The sequence below is a fragment of the Neovison vison genome, chromosome X, assembly GCF_020171115.1.
Source record: "Neovison vison isolate M4711 chromosome X, ASM_NN_V1, whole genome shotgun sequence".
NCBI classification, from domain to species: Eukaryota; Metazoa; Chordata; class Mammalia; order Carnivora; family Mustelidae; genus Neogale; species Neogale vison.
The window spans coordinates 106,667,553-106,688,411 of NC_058105.1; the positions used below are offsets into that span (position 1 = coordinate 106,667,553).

Sequence of the window (20,859 nt, forward strand, 5' to 3'; positions counted from 1 at the left end):
ATACAAAGTTCAGAGAGATTATGAGCTGTTTGGGTTTCTTACTAAACTGACAAATTCAAAATTATACCATTAGTTCTAAATATAGAACTCTTCCAGTCATTTTTTTCTTAATGATAAAGCCCTTTTATTCTTTCCTGAGACAATAAGGAAGACTAACCTGTGTATCAGAGACCATTCACATCCATCACTGGCCACAGGTGACTTGACCTCTTAAAAGAGGATGAACTTATAAAAACATCCACCAACAGCCTGAAAAATTTTGCTCTTTTCTACCTCATGGCATCATATTGGGCATCTATGTTTAGAAATCTTTCTGACCGAGCTTAAAACATTTAAAAAACAAAACCAATCCCTTCCTATTTGTACCTTCATAGTTCTATAAATATCTGTTGAATCAAAATATCATGACACCTCCGGGCGCCTGGGTGGCTCAGTGGGTTAAAGCCTCTGCCTTTGGCTCAGGTCATGATCCCAGGGTCCTGGGATCAAGCCCCGCATTGGGCTCTCTGCTCAGCAGGGGGCCTGCTTCCCCCCCCACCCCCGCCTGCCTCTCTGCCTACTTGTGATCTCTGTCTGTCAAATAAATAAATAAAATCTTAAAAAAAAGTGAGTATTCCTTTAAAAAAAAAATCATGACACTTCATCAGAGAAGCCCTGAAATGTGTCCGCCCACTTCTGTTTTTAAATCAAGAGATTCAATGTAACTGGATCTCACTCATTAGCCAATGCAACAACAAGCATCAGATGATAGATTATTATTATTATTTAAAGATTTTATTTATTTGACAGAGGAACACAGCGAGAGCGGGAACACAGGCAGGGGTAGTGGGAGAGGGAGAAGCAGACTTCCCACCAACCAGGGAGCTGGATTTGGGGCTTGATCCCAGGACCCTGGGATCATGACCTGAGCCGAAGGCAGATGCTTAAGGACTGAGCCACCCAGGTGCCCCTGATGGCAGATTATTTTTAAAATAGTTTTAATGTTGGCTCCATCGTGAGGTGTGCTGGGCTGGGAAGTTCAATAGATACAGCCATAAGTGTCTTTAGCACTATAAGTTTTTATGCACATAGTTCAACTTAAAATTTTTTCATAACATTAAATGCTTTATGAGAAACAGTTGAATGATATTAAAAATATATTTTTCTGAAAATTTATAATTTTCCTGTCCATATAATTTGAGGAGATAGTATGTCATGATTTTACTCTAGTAATTTTTATTTTTATGAATGGGAGTTGTGAGACTTGATTAGGCCATTTTAGTAGCTAAAAGATTAATAATTCCTTCCCTGTTTGTGCTAAAGCATTGTTAATAGATAAGTAAAATACAGATTATGGGAGAGCAGCAATAATCATTGCAGAAAGGAAATTCTTATTCATTGATTAGCTCAATTATATGCAGGGGATTCCACCTACACTAATGAGAAATATGTTTTCATAATTTTGCTTATGGCATACTCAACTAAAGATGTAAAATTAGAAATGCAAATCATCCAAAGAGCAAGTGTATAAAAATGAGGTATCAGTAAGGGCTTCATATAAATTTTATTTCATGGGTTGTATTTTTCATAAAGGCTCCGCAACACAATTACATTAGGAGCTATAATTTTCAACTTAACTCTGGCTTCTAGGTCCTATTGGGTCCACTGTGTATTACATCTAACTCTTGCTTTTTTCCCTACCTAAAATTGTATCCTGGGAACAGTAACTATTAAAAAATTACAGTGACTTGAGTGAGGAGTTGTAATCTAGATCTATTTTATTATTTTCGAGCACTTAACATATTCTATTATCATTAAGTGATAAGCACTGACTCCACCATCATCATTCTTCAAGATTTTCAATGAGTTAATACAAAATTCTGAATCAGTATCAATGATAGCTTTAACTAAATTGGATAGTATTCAATGCCTAATGGAACCTTCTACTTTCCCCCCAAAGTTATTGCTGGTTTTCACCCTCTAATCACCTTCATTAAGAGAAATTGGATATGATCAAAACCTCTCGAGTGGAGAAAGCAGAACATGAGGCAAAACAAACCCACAGTGTAAGAGGTTCTATAAACCAGAGATTAAAAGGATTACTGATTGCTTGTTTCCAGTCGGCATGCATAGGTAAATAATTAATTGTGGTGTTTTAGGAAGAAATAACAACATCCAAAACTTTGAAGAAAAAAATCTTCCCATGTTTTTGTTTTTGTTGCCAATGCAAAAAATGGTTTTTGCTGTGAGCCACTTAATTAAATCTGTAACTAAGCTTATCTCTTTTGGACATTTTATTACCTAAATCATGAGGATGCGATTGCTTCATGCTTAATTTTCCACAAAATATTTTATTTAGAACTCTATGACAATGTAACTATTATTTCTTTTTTTTTTTAGAAATATATTTTTTTAAGATTTTATTTTATTTATTTGAGAGAGAGAGACAGTGAGAGAGAGAATGAGCGAGGAGAAGGTCAGAGAGTGAAGCAGACTCCCCATGGAGCTGGGAGCCCGATGTGGGACTCGATCCCGGGACTCCAGGATCATGACCTGAGCCGAAGGCAGTCGTCCAACCAACTGCGCCACCCAGGCGTCCCTCTATTATTTCTTTAACACTTGCATAATATTGAATACCAATGAATCACTAAATTCTTCCTCTGAAACTGATAATACAGTATATGTTGATTACATTTAATTTAAATAAAAAACTTGCTTAATACAGAATGTCACCATCCATCCTTAATGATATAAACACCAATCTTTTAAAATGCTAACAAGAATAATTTAAAACAAATATTACTTGTAAAAAATCATCTCCCCTAAATTAAAATATTGAACAAATCAATTGGCATTGTACTATCAATTGTGAATGCTTGACTTTTGATTGTTAAATGTTATCATTTTTTTCAGTGGTTAGGCATGCATTTAGCACTTTAGATATTTATTGAGTTACTTCTATGTGCCAGGCACTGCTCTTGGTGCTTGGGATATGTAAGAGAACAAAGCAAAACTTTCCGCTCCCATGCGACTTGCATCCTCGTGCAGGATGGTAGAGAATGGACAAAAATGATACAGTATGTTCAAAGGCGAATAGATATATGGGAAAAGGCGAAAAAGTAGAAGCCAGGAACGCCAGCAGTTGGGCGAGTCTGCAATTTTATTTTATTTTATTATTTTTTTTTCCAAGGGCGAGTCTGTAATTTTAAATCGGGGGTCCAAATAGGGCCCAGGGAAATGGTGACATTTGAGCAAAGGCTTGAAGGAAGCAGGGTGTCAGCCAGGTAGGTGTGTTACAGGGGAGTGTTGCAGGCAGAGGAGCGGCAAGTGCAAAGTCCCAAGAAGCGAGAGTATGTGGTAATGTTAGAAAAACAGCAAGAAGGCCCAGGGGCTGGAATGGAGTAAGGCAGTCAGACAGGGGCAGCCGTGTGGTCATATCGGAGATGGAGAACTCACCTGGATAGGACTGAATAGACCACTGTAAGAATTGCTGCTCACAATGGGAAATCTGGAGTTTTTGAATGGTTGAGTAGTGAAAAGTTCGTCGTGCTACAGTAGTAACCGTAGAGGAAGCGAGAAATGGTCAGATTATGAATTGTTTTAACGTTAGAGCCATCAAAATTCCCTGACACGTTGGATGTAAAAAGTGAGAGGGGAAAAAAGGTCAAGAATGATCCTTGATTTTGGCCCGAGTAACTGAGGAAGGGAGCTAATACTATTCCTGAGGTAGAGGAGGCTGTGGGTAGTCCAGACGTGTAGGGAAAGATCAGGACTCCACTGTAAAGATGTGGGGTTTGTGGTATCCATTCCAGTGGAGAGGGTAGGTGGCCAGATATGCGACTTTAGAGAAATGCCAGGACTGGGTATATACACTTAGGAGCCACTGGCATATAGATGGTATGAGATCATGTCTGGAAGGAGACCAGAGAAGACCTGGGGTTTTGCAATGTTAGGGGGTAAGGAGGAATAGGAGTAACCAGCAAAGCAAAGTGAGAGAAAGTGCCCAGAGAGGTAGGAGAGAGACCCAAGTGTCAGGTGTCATGGAAGCCGGGGAAAAAGGAACATCACAGAAGGGGGCGAGAGCTATTCTCAGGCCACGGTAGACAAGGATGGTGCACGGCCGTTAAAATGAAGAACATGGAGGTCATTGGAAATCACGTATTACGTATGACATGATACATGTTCTACATCAAATATTCATACAGAAAATACACTAAAAGGGAATAAAAAGAGACTTCATCTCTAATGAATAGAATAAACTTGAATTGGGCATTAAATGTGTAGAACACTACTGTTGTCAATCATGAGATAAGGCATCATTTTTAATATCCTTGAGCCTTTCTGAGAAATGTGTTTCTACTAGATTCTTGTAATTAGATGAGTGGCTAACCATGTTTCTGAAAAACTGGGGTGTCAGTTGAGGAACAGAAGGGATGGTTATTGTCCAGGCTTTCAATCCTATAACCCATCTTGCTTATTTAAATAAAGATAGAGGAATCTCATCAAAGTTGCAGAGTTCAACGTGATTGAGTTCACAATGCAGTATTAAACTAGAAAACGCTAGCTAGGTTTCCTCAGTTCAACCATGCATCCAAGAACCGTCTTCACAGACACAAGTCAGTTTTTAAAAATTTTATTTTATTATTATTTTCAAAGATTTTATTTATTTATTTGACAGAGACAGCTCACAAGTAGGCAGAAAGGCAGGCAGAGAGAGGATGGGAAAGCAGGCTCTCCGCTGAGCAGAGAGCCTGATGCGGGGCTCGATTCCAGGACCCCGAGATCATGACCCGAGCTGAAAGCAGAGGCTTAACCCAGTAAGCCACCCAGGTGCCCCCAGACACAAGCCAGTTTTAGAGCTCAAGTATAAAACATGCATTTTGATTTAGGTCATACCCCATGTCTCAGTATTATGGCAGAAGAATGATTCACGTTTTGAATTCATAGAAGGCTATAGTAAGAGGCTGACATTTCCATTGACAAATGGCATTAAAAAAGCTGCTTTGGTCCAAAATGAGCTAGAACAGTAGCCTTTTTTGTTTAAGATTTTATTTATTTAAATAAAAAGTAGGTGGAGAGAGAGAGAGAGAGAGAGAGGAGGAAGCAGATTTCCCACTGAGCAGAGAGCCAGATGTGGGGCCTGATCCCAGGACTCTGGGACCATGACCTGAGCCAAAGGCAGAGGTTTTAACCCACTGAGCCACCCAGGTGCCTCTTGAACAGTAGTCTTAAGGGAACCTGAAAGTTTTCGAACAAGGGGAGTCCATAGGGCTCCTCCATGAGTATATGGAGAGCGGAGGAGGCAAGGAACAAGTGCCATCTTAAATGATGGCAGGACAAAAAGGGATGGAGAGCAAGTCCACTACAATGATTTTTATGCTTTTTTCTAATGGCCAAATGTACTTCCCTCTCCTTGTTAAAAATGTAATAAAATTTTTCTCTTGGGTCTGGACTTTATATGTCAAGTTTCTGCCTGTAGCTAGTTTTTATGACTGAATTGCAAAGCCCTGAAAGCAAGCATTTCGGCAGAAAATGCTGACAGCTCCACAGCTAGAGAAGTGCTAATGATAAGAACATGAACATAAGGCTGTGCTCGGTAGCCAATGAATTCGTCTGTCCTAATAGGATGAACATTCTAAAACAAGGACCATAATCAGCTTCATTATATTAGGAAGACAAGGAACAGGAATGTAATGTTACAAGTTCAGCACATTAGGCTGTGTTTAGCAACATTTAGGAAGGAGATGACAGAGAAGAAATACTTTGAAACATGAATAAATATGGGGCCCTACCTTACTGAAAATTTCATCTGACTTTTGTTCTAATATTTTAGCATCACCCATTGATGTAGTTGATTTGAAAGTACAACAAAATGTTTCATGATTATTATTTCTCTCTCATCAGATCAGCAGATTCTATTGCCCAATTCCTCATACACAAATCTCCATACCATGGTAGTTTCCTTCAGGATCTAGTGATTTCAGTTTCTGAGGTAATGTAGAATAGTCCCATATGATTGTATCATATTCTTTTTAAAGATTTTTTTAAATTTATTTATCAGAGAGAGAGAGAGGAAGAGAGAGTGAGCACAGGCAGACAGAATGGCAGGTAGAGGCAGAGGGAGAAGCAGGCTCCCTGCCGAGCAAGGAGCCTGATGTGGGACTCGATCCCAGGACGCTGAGATCATGACCTGAGCCGAAGGCAGCTGCTTAACCAACTGAGCCACCCAGGCGTCCCTGATTGTATCATATTCTTGAATCATGGTATAAGTTTACATTTATGTCACAGGATTAATATAATTTAATTTACATTAAAAATTAATGTTTAGAACTGTGCTAAGCACTCGTGTAGATCAGTGGTTAGCAAACTAGGGTCAGGGAGCTACATGCAGTTTGCTATTTATTTTGGTAAACAAAATTTTACTGGAGTTACACCCATTCATTTACATACATCTAGGCCTGCTTTTGCAACACAAAGACAGACCTGAGTGGTTGTGGAGACACTGTGTGATACGGGCTGTACAGCCTCCAATATTTGCTCTCTGGTCTTTACAGAAAGTACTTGTTGATACTTACTGTAGATTATTCTCTTCCCAACCCTTGATGTTCGTACTAGCCTTAGTTTATGGAAGAAGGGTAACTGAAGTTTGGGGGAATTAAATAAATGGCCTGAGATTACCAGATAGAAAATAACAGACCCGAAATTTGAATCCAGGACTAGTTCCCAAACTTAAGATCCTAACCATAGCATGCAGTGTCTCCCAGAAATGTCTGAAAGGTCATCATGTTAGCAGAAGTAATGTGAGTGTCACAGTGTAGAGAAAACTTGTGTTCAGAAAAACAGAATGATTGTAGATATACTTAGCAATGTTTCACTCTTCAGCTTCAAGGAAATGTGAAGGATACAGTCAGACTATTTCTTGGTAAGGAACTTCAGCTGCTCATAGAAAAAATTAAGTCCACCTGCCATCAATGCTATGTAAATGGAACAATCTAGCATCAGTTCTGCTACACATGTGATGTATTAGTAGAGCACATGTAACTTTTGCAAGGGTTCCCCTCTATGGAATCACTCATCTCTCACTGTACAGTATGGAGGTGTTTCAGACCTGGAATCCCTGATGTTCAGATTACTTTACTGAGTCACCCAGCAACAGGTGCCACTGTAAATATTTGGACCCAGATCTCTTCCTACCCAATCACTGTTTTGTATATATAAAAAAGGTAAAGTTATTCGAATGTGAAATTCTGATCAATAAATATTACTAAGTCTTTAATAACATGGACCAGCAATTTCAGAAGGTCAAGAATGAGATTGGAACAAAATTGAAGAGAAGGAATCATGGCAAGAGTTTTAGCCAAAGGCAAAAGCAACTGCTGAAAGTTTTGTCACGGTAAAATCAGTGTTCTTTTTTTCTTCTGAAAGCCCAAACTCTGTCACGATAGAGTGGAATTCCCAGAAAATTCTTTTCTCAGCCCTCCGCTCATGACTCCAAAATAAGGCAGGCTCCCCGTGGCTCCACACATCCCCTATGACTTCTTTGGGAAATTCCATCAAGTCAGTGGCCTGACTCCTGACAGCTTCTCTGAGTGGCCTGTGCCTAGCTGATGATCAGCTAACTCTCACTTTGTTCTGCCTTAGGCTGTGGACTGTCACAAGTACCCAACAACTGGAATTTTGGCAGCACCTCAAGAAACGCTCCAGATTCACAGGTCATTGACCCTGGAGAGTGTTACAGTCTGTGAAAAGAGGGGGGAGCTCAGATGTGAGAAGAGCCAAAGGAAGGTGCAAGGGAATGCCTGGAGAAGAAAGAAAGGAAGGTTATCTTTCACAGGAAAGTAGAGGAAATTAAAATGGAACTCATGCAAGTATCTGGTTTTGAATGGTTGCTGACAAGCAGCTCTCAGCTCTGCCATTCACAATGACCCTGTTTGTAACCATAATTCATACTGAAATGTTAGTCACACCGTTTTAATAGTAGTTTCCAGGGTAAAATTAGCCTTTTTATAAAGCTAGTTTCCAAACAAGACAATAAAAGGTTTTTGGGGGGTATCTCTTTAAAAAAAAAAAAACAACCCAAACCTCTTTCAACAAAAAGAGACATTTGGTGCTCTTTTATGATTCTTTTCAGTGAAGTTTAAAGAAAAGAATCAGGCACAGAATTTCCCATAAAAAGGGAAATTTGACAGAAGAAAATGTTGATTGAAAGCTTCAATTCACGCATAAAACTGCTAAATCAACTGATTTTACCAAGAAAGGAAATTTTTTTTTATTCCAGTTAAAGCTTAACCTTTGACATAAAATGAAAATATGAAATATTTAGATGTTGTCATAAAATGAACATAATGATTCATTCACCTCTAGCTATTTGCTTGAATGTCTCATTTTATTCTTCTTCTTTCGTTTGACTGGCATATTGCACAGAGTTCTAGAGACCATGCTTCATGGCCATTTCAAGGATTTCTTTTCAAATATCTCAACAAAAAAACCCCCAATAGCCTTGTGTTACATTATATGCGAAACACAGAAAGGAACCTATCCTGGGATAAAAGGGAAACATTAATTATAGAGGCTATTTAATTTTTCTTTTGCTGAAATGCTATCATAGGAAAAGGTAGCTATATTCTGAAATGAAAGTGTAGAGCAAAAAGATATGGCTACAAAGGGATGCAAGAGTTCACTTTTCCTTCACATGGACATCTGTGTGCGTATGCTGTATCATACCAGGCATTCCTTTTTAAGGCTTTAGAGAATGAGTTCAGGAAAGGAAGAGAAGTGGGGAGAATACCTGTCTTTCCATCTGCTCTATTATGAAGAGTATGGGTAAAATATTGGTGAGTCGACGGAGTTTTGAAAACTTCATTGTAGTAAAACTTAATTCTCTAAACTTATTATAGGCATATCGACCATCCCAGCTTTACAATTGAAAGGAATAAAGTAAGCTCTTTGAAGAGGCAAATTACACTACAGAATGAAACTAAGAATGGTGTACTAATCTCATGTGCAAAGAGAAGCTCTTGGGCATGAAACTATTAATTTTACATTTTTTTAAAACACTTATGGCACTTGTCATCTTGGATTCCAAGCTTTGGCACGAAGCAATACAATAACACTCAACATACACAAATAGTATTAATCTTGCCAGAAAAATACTGCACAAAATTAGTCATTAATGGCTTGGGTCTTTGTAGTAACTACAAGCTATAAGAGAAGGAGTTAAACAAAAGAAGCAACTTGATCATTTCTAAATAAAAATAAACCTACTTCACAATATTTCAAAAAGGGAAATAGCTGTTTTCAAATAAATGTCTTCTCACTCTCCACACAGATGATACCATTTCAGAGAATACCCATCCATGCATCTCTCTATGGTATAGATTCATATGGAATATTATGAGAGTTTTTTTTAAATTTTTACAGTTTTACTTTTTAAGTTGTCACACAGTGAAACTGACCTGTTTTCTCTTGGTGTACAGCGTTATATGTGTCAGCACATGTAGAGATACATGTAACCACCACCACAGTTAGGTTACAGAACAGTTTCCTTACTCCTCCAATCTCCCTTGTACTATTCTTTTGGAGTGTCATTCTTCCTCTTTTCCTAATTCCAGGCAGCCTCTGTTCTGACCTCATCACTAAAGTTTTAGCTTTTCCAGAATGTCATATAAATCGAATGAAATAGTATGAGACCATTTGAGACAGGATTCTTTCACTTAGTATAATGTGTTTAAAAATTTTTAAAAACCATTTTATTTATTTATTTGAGAGAGAGAGATAGTGACAGAGACAGGGAGACAGAGCACAGTGGGGAGGAGAGGCAGAAGCAGGCTTCCTGCCGAGCACGGATCCCAGTTCGGGACTCGATCCCAGGACCTGGGATTATAACCCGAGCCAAAGGCTTTACTGACTGAGCCACCCAGGCTCCACAGTATAATGTCTTTGACACCCATCCAAGTTATTTTGTAGTTTATTCCTTTTTACTATTGTATAGTATTCTATGGTATGGATGTACCACCGTTGATTTATCTGATCACTCAAGGAAGGCCATTTAGGCTGCTTCCAGTTTGGAGCTATTATAAAGAATGCTGCTAGAAATATTTGTGGACAGGTTTTTATGTGAACACAAGTTTTCACTTTTCCATGGTAAATACTCCAGAGCAGGATTGCTGGGTCAAATGATAAGTGTACGTTTAACTCTATAAGAGACACTATATGATATTTTAAATATTAAATCAAAGCACTGGTAAAATACTGAAAGGACAATCAAAACTTCTCGTCTGTAACTGATACATCTTAAAGCCATTTCTTAGAAGTAAAATTCTAGAAACTGACAGAGAACAACTTATTTACCTTTCATTCAGAGAGAAGAGAAAAATATTTCCCCTCATTATTTAGCTAATAAAAAGGATTATGATTAATCGTAGGTAATACAAAACCACAGATGGTTATTTCAGAGTTTTCCTCATGGTTAGAAAGACATCTGGGGCACCTGGGCGGCTCAGTGGGTTAAAGCCTCTGCCTTTGGCTCAGGTCATGATCTTGGGGTCCTGGGATCGAGTCCCGCATCAGGCTTTCTGCTCACTGGGGAGCCTGCTTCCCTCCCACCCCTGCCTGCCTCTCTGCCTACTTGTGATCTCTGTCAAATAAATAAATAAAATCTTAAAAAAAAAAGAAAGAAAGACATCTGGAATCTCTTATGTCCTCATTAGCAGTGTGAAAAGCCAAAGAATGAACTGGTAAAGAGTGAGTGAATTAAGACAACTGGTCACATTTTTCTTCATGTCAATGCCTCAAATTCTAGTCCTGCATCAGTGGCAAAATGAGGTCACAAGTACAACAAAAATAATCCTCCTAAATGCATATAAACACAGTGGGGGAGAACTGAAGGGCAAATAGTTCACGAACGCAGAAAGTAAAAGGCAGGAAAAATAAGGACAGCTTCTTGAGTTGTGCCTGGAAGGCAACAGAGGATGAAAGCTGCTAGAGAGAGAGGGGGACGGGGGGAATGACTTTCTGGATTTGCTGGTTAGTTTCAGCTTCAAGCTGTGGTAGAGCCCATTATTAGACAGAACATCCATGAGACACCTTGCTCTCTACCTTCTGTGAGCTAGTACTCAGTCCCATATCTTCCTGTAGATATTATTCCCCAAGAAAGATATTGATGACTATTACCAGGCTTGGCCAATGATGGTAATTCTGACCGAGAAACTGGAATGAAATGGTTAAGTATTACTGGTTTTTTTGTTTTGTTTTGTTTTTTTGACAATTCGCTAATAGTCCACAGTGCGCTAGGCATTCTTTTAGGCACTGTGGCTACAGTGGTGATCAAAAATAGACAAAAATGGGGCGCCTGGGTGGCTCAGTGGTTTGGGCCTCTGCCTTCAGCTCAGGTCATGATCTCAGGGTCCTGGGATCGAGCCCCGCATCGGGCTCTCTGCTCAGCGGGGAGCCTGCTTCCCCCTATCTCTCTGCCTGCCTTCTGCCTACTTGTGATCTCTCTCTGTTTATCAAATAAACTTAAAAAAAATAGACAAAAATGCCTGTTCTCTTGGATCTGACACTCCCATATAAGTCAAAGTGATTCAGTGTTAGGCACTTGTGTGTTTTCCATGGCAGTCTGGTCTAAGCCTTAAACCAAAACTCTAAGGTATAGAACTTTATTCACAAATTATTAAAAACAGTTTTGCCATCTGTTTAAATAATTTCAAAAATCAGAGCTAACCTGGACTCACATTTATTACTGCAAGAACTCTCCAATTAGCTTATGTCTTACCTACTTTCTGGGTTAATGAATCAGATTCCTGAGATAAGAGTATGTGTGTCAACAGGCAAACACCTGCTTATTTACTTGTATCTAATGTCTTCTTAGTTATGAAAGTGATTATGTCCTTTTTCTGGGTTAATGTAATAATTTAATTATTTTTTTAAACTAGACTATTGTTGAAAATGCAGTGATTAAAAAGACACACTTCTGCGGTTCTTGTATTTTGTATTTCTATTTTGAACATTCTACAGAATAGTCTGTCTTGGTGCTAATTTGTTCTTAATTTGTCATCTCTCCCAGGGATAAATGAGATGGGATTCTGACCCTTCAGGATATGCTCACCAAGCGGTTCCATGCTGTTAGTGGTACAGCTGGGACTCATTTTTAGATACTTGGTTTTAAAAAGCATGTGTTAGAGTCAGTCTCCACTCATTTCCCCCAAATTAAGAATGCAAGGCAGACACAGGCCATACCTCCAGCACCCATGCAGTCGCAGTCAAGCAAAGAGGAATCGGAGGAGAAGAATAGATACATAGCAGTACCTGTGGCATTGACCTCCCAGCCTGTTCTGTTTCTGGAATATGACAACACCAACTGAACAACAAACAAACAAAACCAAACCCCTGTCTATATTAAGTCAGAAAAGTATAGTGCTATGGATAGCACAGATGTTAGAAACCTTCCGGCATTATTTGAGAACAAAGCTAGTGCTCTGGTTGTTGAAATGATTAAAAATCTCCCTCTGTGGTGATTTGGAAAGGCATCTGAGGTGCATGGAACAGGTTGCTTTGTGATTTGCCAAAGATATGGGTGTGCAATTATTTACTGTGATAATCTGTGGACTGGGATCACTTTGAGCAATTAAACCCCATTTATTTTTAACAAGTATGGGGCTTTTTCTTCTTAGCTTAACTACATTGAAATAAGCTTCATTTTTTTTTCTGATTAGCTACCCATTCCCTGTGTCAAATGTGTTGAGGTTTCCCGCTATTATTCTCCAAAATACTGGAAGGCAGAGTTGGGCCTTATTTACTTCTAGGTCATTCTGTCCAGTACACTGCGCTGTTTCTAGGAGGTGCTAAAACATATCTGGGCTGATCTGTTTAGTAGTTTGTTAGTGCAGGATTCTGACTCAGGAATCAGGAGTCGAAATATAAGGACCATTTATCATGCGTTGCCAGCCTACTCAGCTTCTCTGTGCTCTATTTATTTTATGTCTCTTTTACCCTATTTTCTCTCCTTTAACTGCCAGTTTCCAGGCCTGTTCACTCCTCTCTCTCTTACTCTTTTCTCCTACAGTGGGGACTCTAGGAGACCACAACCCTATTTCTCCTTCTCAAAGAGTGTTCCCTGTGGAGTTTACTCCTTGCGTGCAACCTTCTCAGATGCAGAGCACACACTTCTTCATTTATGTGAAGGACCTTTGGGAACCTTTAAGAGGAGCCCCATCCTGAGGTCTGCAAATAATAGACTATCATTGTTGCTATTTGATAAAGCATATTGGTGTTCATTTCTTGAATTGTGCAAAAGACACAATTTTTTTTGGCAAACACACAGTATATCCAAATGACCTAGAGGCATGCCCTAAAGAAACTTCAGACTGCCAATAGACATCCCTCAAAGTTTTAAGTCTCCCTTTTGAGTAGTAGTGATAGCCAACAAGAAGATATATAAAAGTAATATGTGGGGGTCCACTCCATGTCTAGTACTGTGCTGGGAATTACACCAGTCACTTAGTCTTCACAAAACCCCCATGATCCATATACAATAGTCCACAATGCACCATATATGTACATATTGACATTTTGACCAGCAAAGTTACATAAGTTGTCCAAGTCATAGAGTTGCATAGCCAAAGTGGGCAGAACAGCTCTGTACTGGAGTTGGTCAGTGTCTGCTTCCTCTATCCTTCCCCTCTTTCTCGAGCTAATAAAAGTGTCAGATCATACTCATATTCTTACTATCTGACCACATCTCCTTCAGTGCTTTCACAACAACCCCTTCTGGCCCTTTTCCAGGGAGAAGGGATTTAGGGGGAGCTAAACAATGAACTGCACAGACTTGAGGTCACGAATGGAAATACAGGGATATTTAGATGGCACATTGTGATTGCCTCATGTAGACACCAAACTGTATTCCTAATGGCTGTGAGGGACAACGATTCTCCAGTTTAGGTGTGCATGTAAATCACCAGGACAGACTCCCATTCCCGGCTTCATTCTCAGAGACTCTGGTTTAATAAATCTGTAGCATGCTAGGGAATGAATGTTGGTAACAAGCATCTCAGAGAAGCGGATGAAGAAGGTTCTCAGATCACGTGATACTTGAGGTCGTACTGTCTTAAAATCTGTAAGGTTTCCTTAAATGCATGCTTCATGAGGCACTTTGCCCACATTTCTGAAATCTCCAATTTTCTGAATATCTAACCATTGTGAAATAATGATTCTATCATAAATGGGTTTCTAGAAATCACTGAGAGGAGCAACAAATAACAGACAACTGATCCATAACATCAGAAGGTAGTATGTCCAAGGCATTCATACCATGCAAACAAGCATTTGAGCAGGTAATTTTTTTTTAACTGGGAATTTCAGAGCTGTGAGTATGTATGTGTTAGGGAAGAAGGGTGTGGTGAGTGTTGTAGCCATTGTGTTAACTGATGAAAACAACAAAAAAAAAAAACCCTTAAAATTGTGTTCTCTTTAAGAGAATGAAAAAAAAACTGAGAAGAATGAATTTTATCAGAAGATCCTGTTATATTTAAAATTCACCACCTTATGTCCAAAATAAATGCTTAAGTGAGATTTTTCTGGAGGGTGAAAATTTGTATCCACAAGATACTCATAGCACCTATCTCGGGATCTCTTGCTGTTCATGTTGTTGGAAGAGTCTTTGTAAATGCTTTTGCCAAAGTATATCAATAGCATATTGTGAATGAAGCAACAGAACTTACTGTTTAATAGAAGCTACAGGTGAAATGTGTGATCATCGGCCATACCACCCTGAACGCGCCCGATCTCGTCTGATCTCGGAAGCTAAGCAGGGTCGGGCCTGGTTAGTACTTGGATGGGAGATCATCGGTTTTCAATCCGAATCTATAAATGCCTGGCAAGCAATCATTCCTTTTACCTAAGTACCTTCATTTTAAAACTTCTGTCGGCTCTGTGATTTTACAAAGATCTTACTTCAAGGATCTCAAGAATGATAAAGTAGTTTGATGTGTTCTTGATAATGGAATAAATAAAGCATGAACTTTGGAGGAAAATTTGGAAATTCCACATTATTCATGTTAGGCAGCTGGAGAAGAGGGGCAGAATGGGAAAAGTCTTAGACTATATATACCATGAAGAATGCTTTTCTTATTTCAAAAAAGAGATTTAAACCATTTTAAAACATACCCTTTCCCATAAAAAAACAAACATTGATGAAATACTTCAATGCCTCATGAAAATGGCAGAGAGAGGGAAGGTCTGCTGGTGGCCTGAGTGGGAGTGGATTCTTCCTGGCTCAGGATTTAGAATAGGGAACTGTCATCTAGGCAGTAGAAGACTAGGACAGGAGTAACCAAGGGCCTACCAGCCAAGGGGTAACTAATTCTAAAGAACCCACTCAAGTGAGGAAATCCAAAGGGGAATATGAGTATCAGGAAACTCCAACATGGAGATGAGACCAAACACACTCAACTGGGAGCAAATTAATGGGTGGAAGGAAACAGTGGTTCAGAACAATGACCTTTTAGGGCTGGAATTTATGCCTCACTTTAATGAGATGTTTGGGTCATAGTATACAGGGAGATGGCCTTAACATAAAAGACTACCCTAAAGTGAAGGGCAGACTGGACAGGCGCTGAGGTAAGCTCTCAATATCTATATCTCCCTATATCCATATTGACTTGTGAAAAGGAGATCTGTATAACAGGAGAGGCAGCTATCCTGATTAATGCTAAGTTGACAAGAAAACAACACAGACTCTAGAAACATCACCACCACAGTCTACCAGTGATGGATTTTCAGGCAGACCACCTGAGGACCAAACTGAACCACCCCAGTGAAAAGACAGTACACACTCATTGGTAGCCACATATGCTGAAGTAGAATTACCTGGTATTTATCTACATATTGCAAAAAAAAAAGACACAGCCAATCTGAAGGGCACTCTTTGGTGCTTTGTCAGTTAGTGGCACAGATCAGAGGAGCCACTAAGGTTCAGTCATATGGATTGGGTTACTTTTATCTTCCTAGTCTCCCAGCCCATTACTGTTCAAATCCCTTCTAGTGATACTTCATCATTGAAAGTAACTATGTGCAATTGTGGGGGTTTTGAGCAAAGGGCTCTGGTGTTACCTAAATTAGTGAGAAAAAGATAGGATGCAAAGTAAGTAAATATCCTGCTCATGTTCCATGTTGTTACTTTTCCATTCCTTCTCCCATTATTTAAATTAGAAATTCTATTCTCTGGCCAATATGAGGTAGAACTAGAATTCTGATTTTGATAGTGACATCCATCTGAGATGAGTATTTTGTGATTAAGGCCCTGAATCTATTCTAACCTAATTTGAAGGTCTGAAATAATGCTGGACTGTGCTCTGTGGAGGCACATAGGAATCAATCCTAGGAAAGAAGCTCATTGAGGCAAAAAGGTGAGATGATTGTTAGCTGGATCTGACAGTTAGTTACTCAGTCAGAAAAAGAAATGGTGAAAGATAATTGGCAGGCCAGACATGCTTGGTGCTTGCTGAGGACTGATAAACCAACACTTGTTACAAAGTTCCTTATATAATGCAGGATATCTCTAGGTTTTGTGCTTAAAAGCTACCTAGGATGAGTAAATTGATGTCATGGATAACTGGGTGGAGTGGATAACCCATGATCTGAGAAGAGGAGAGAAGACACTACTGACACTCTTTTGCTGACAGACCCAACTAGCAAAAGATTCGGTGCACTGCACGGATCCTTCTTCTAGCCTTTCTTGCCCAGATAGGAAGAAATTGGCAAGGAAGAAGAAATGTCAACTTGAATAGCTTAGAGAAAGATTTAGATTTTGAATTATCACTAAATCAGATACCTATGGAAAGGACAACAGAAAATGACAGAAATCCCTTTGCTCTGGTTAAGCAAAAAGGTTTCCCTTCTCTGGTTAGGTGGGCTGAACTGGACTATGTGGGAATATGTGGCATTATCTAGCAAGGTGCGGGCATCACTGTCACTTAAGGCAAGAAACCATTGCCGCCACACAGGAAAAATCTATAGTGCTGTAGAAGTAAAGATAGTGTATCACGGTCTACCCTGCTTCTGAGGATTTCCTTGTCATTTGGGTGGCTCCGTTGTATATCAAAATGGCTCTAATTGATAGTGAATATGAGACTGTCATCTGTTCTCACTGGTTCAGAAAACATCTTTGAGGAAAACAGATCATGACCCTCTTAAAGATGCCTACCTCTTAACCCCCAGTATTTGTGTACCTCACACGAGAAAGGGGACTTTGCAGATGTAGTGAAGGTCATGGGCGTTGCGATGGGAGATTATCTCAGGGTGCCCTTTTTAATCATGTGAGTACCTAGTCCCAGCAGGGAGTCTTCTTTGCTGAGGTCAGAGAGAGATGTCATGATGGGTGAAGGGTTAGAGAAATAAGACCTTGCTGGCTTTGAATATAGATAAAGTGGGCCACCAGCCAAGGAATGAGGGCAACCTCCAGACGCTGGGAAAGGCAAGGAAACAGAGTCTCTCCTAGAGTTTCTGGAAGAGAATTCAGCTCTGCTGACACTTAGATTTTATTCTGTGTCATGCTTCTGAACTACTGAACTGTAAGATGATAAATTGGTGTTGTTTTAGGCCACTAAGCTTGTGGTCATTTGTTACAGCTGCAAGAGGAATCTAATACAATCTGCGTGATGACAAATCTTCAGTCCAGATTTCTACTTTTCTCTTTGCACCTGTTCTTTTCTCACTTTCATCTTAATTAGAGAATATCAAGCTATAGATATCTCTTAGTAACTTCTCAATTAAAAAGGATAATATAGGGACACCTGGGTGGCTCAATCAGTTAAGCCTCTGCCTTTGGCTTGGGTCATGATCCCAGGGTCCTGGGATCGAGCCCCATATCGGGATCCCTGCTCGGTGGAGAGCCTGCTTCTTCCTCTCCCTCTGCCTGCCACTCTGCCTACTTGTGCTCTCTCTCTCTCTGTCAAATAAAAAAAAATAAAGTCTTAAAAAAAAAAAAAAGGATAACACAGCCATCCTGAGTGTGAGCTATGAGTTCTCATGGTTCAGTGCGGTTAACAGGACAGGTGGTGACAGGCAGAGAGCTGTCTCCTCTAACACCTGTCCCCATCTATATTTTGCTGTAGAACACCAGAAAAAGGCAAGTTTTAAATTCAAACAGCCCACTTTCAGTCCTCTCTGTTACATATCTCCTGTATTGTATGAGTTACAATATTTGTGAAACTCAGTTTTGTTGTCTGCAAAAATCAGTAATATCTTCTCTTTAGGATCTTCTTTATGATTAAGTTCTAACCATAATGAATAACTAAGGACTCTGAGATGGGGCATCTACGTGGCTCAGTCAGAATCCTGGGATTGAGCCCCCACATCAGGCTACATATCAGAAGGGAGTCTGATTGTCCCTCTCTCTGCCCACCCCCTTCTCCCATGGCTTGACCTCTCTCTTTCTCTCTCAAATAAGTAAAAAAAAATCTTAAAAGAAAAAGACTAAATGAGGTAACATATGCCAAGCACATAGCGGGGGATCCTGTACCTGTGTTTTATGCATAATAGTTTGTAACTATTTTGAAACAATGGCAGCTCTCAAGGATGAGGCAGACACTGGGGAAATTGGCTTGGAGACTGAGGCGAATTGTAGAGATACAGACAGAAGGAGAGGCACAGTTTCTAAGAAGCACACTCACACAAAACCATAACTTGGTCCTAGGTTTGGCACTGATCAATGGGCAGAGTCCAAAGTGAGGTAGTGGGTTCTGACCAGGTGAGTGAGACAGAGTGCTGGAAAAATCCTTGCTATGATTCCTGGAGAACCAGGCAAGCAGAAGGTTGTCATTAGAAGAGCAATTTAGCAAGTAGCGCCACCATCAGAACAAAAGGAGGGGCTCTGTCTGCAGAACATTATGAGGATTGCAAGTAAAAAATAATGCAGACATGGAAAGTAATCATTTACAAATTCTTCTTTGCCTCCCTCTCATACTTTGCCTTATTCTTCTGTCTCTCTGTCACTGCCAATAGTCAGGTTACTTGACTTTGAATGATGTTTTACACCCCTGTATCTTTTGCTCTTGTGTCCATTAAACATGCCAGATATCTTCCACCAGTCCTTTTCCAGAATTGTTCCTGACTGGCTACTTTCAAAGGCAGATTCTCCGAGTAGCTGTCATCTTGTCATTCACTCCTTCTTTATGTCACTACTGTCTTTTATTCCCATAGTAGTTTTCTATCACATTTCCATAATCAAGCCAAAGAAGCCACGCTAGTCTACTATGACCCTATTCATAATTCTCCAACTCTTTCGCTAGTACCCTCAATTGCATTTAGGATAGCTCATTTCTGCCAATGCAGCTTCTTCAAGACTATGCCAAGGAGACCCTCCTGTTCTTTTTCTTTCCCCCAACTTCAACTAATGTAATGATTCTCACATAGTTCATAGTAATTGACAGATAAAATAGAGTTCTCACCCTGGTTATCCAAAGAATAGCAGTTGCTATTGTACCCCTCCTTGACGTCAAACACATTTTACAGAAGGGTGTGGACTATAACAAGAAGCTCATGTTACTACCCTGATTCTTGCTTGAGGTAGTCCAGTTCTGTGTAAGAGTTCTGTGATGAGACTCACAGCTTCTGCTGGAGGCTCATAGCTCACAAGTCTTGGCCCAGGGTTCCATGTCTCACCACAGCTTATGAAGCTGCATCTGGTGACTTCTATTTTGCTGTTTACGGAAGCATTTACCATCACCAGACCTTCTTCCCAGAAGCTTAAGGGCAGTACCTGCCCTTCTTGACGTCTCCCTACAATTAGAGGTTGGAATGTGGGGCTATTGATGTTCAAATCTGCAGTAAGTAGTTGATATGCCATAACTCTAAAATGTCAGGGACATTTCTGGTTGCACATTAATCTCACAGTTATCAAATAATGTCCCTTGATGTATTTGAAGTGTGCTTTAGAATTTTGAAATGTATCTTAGTACTTAATATTGTTTTGTCACACTATAATTACTGCTTTAAAATTTTAGGTCAGATAAACTCCTGGGTGCTGGTGCACAGACTAAGGAATTACCATTTCAAAAGATGGTTTTCAAAACTTCCCTTGTCCTGTCCATCCTTTACTTAAAGTGGTGCTTGTTTTATGCTTTCCAAATGAATTATGTATCTATAGATGAAAGTCTAGAGAGGAAATAAAGGGGACATGGTTTGGGTAATTTGAAATTCCAACAGATTGAGTAGAAATCTAGTCCATATTTTGCACTCTTGGGATGTTGGATGTTGAGAAAGATACCAAAAATGTATGTAGTCACATCCCTACAGTGCCTCCCTCATGGTTTTCTCCCATGAGAATTTAAAATTTCCAGTTAAGCATTCCTTTAGTTTGATGTTTTCAGAAAGTCAAAGTAAGATATCAGTATGTTTCCAGGAAGTGTAAATCATCAGTCATTTGCTATACACACACACACACACACACACACACACACAATACTCTTTCCAGTTGGTTCCATGGCCCTGAATTGAACTCTAAACAAATGAAAGTCAAAGGTGAGCTTTCTGTTGTCTGTTCACTGGATGGGTGATCTATTCATCAATTCACTGAGTTAGTGGTTCAAAAAACTAACACTGCATGTGTGCCAACTATGTGTCAGGCATTGGGCCAAGCATCAGAGCAGGGGGCCCAGCCAGAGAGGATGATGTTTGGGATTTACTGTCGCCTGTTTCTGCCCCCTGCATAGGGTTGTCCCCTGCGTGCATGGAAGTGTGAGAGGCACTGATAAAAAGAAAGAGATGCGAGAGAGAGAGAGAGAGAGAGAGAGAGAGAGATGCCAAAAGATCGTGGAGGACAAATTAGGGGTGGCAAATTTAACCAATTTCTTTTTTAAATTTTAGAAGGTCTCTCGGGAATCA

At 39.7% G+C, this 20,859-nt stretch overlaps 1 protein-coding gene across 1 annotated transcript in view; it reads right to left on the reverse strand.

Moving 5' to 3' along the window:
• IL1RAPL1 (interleukin 1 receptor accessory protein like 1) overlaps positions 1-19,822 on the reverse strand; it is a 109,180-nt gene extending 89,358 nt beyond the window's left edge. Inside the window, exons 1-2 of the mRNA XM_044234748.1 lie at positions 19,583-19,822; positions 12,217-12,337 (exon numbers count right to left, since the gene is read on the reverse strand). Of these exons, the coding sequence (XP_044090683.1) occupies positions 12,217-12,337; positions 19,583-19,822 (361 nt within the window). The remainder of the gene's footprint in view (positions 1-12,216; positions 12,338-19,582) is intronic.
• Positions 19,823-20,859: the final 1,037 nt, after the last annotated feature.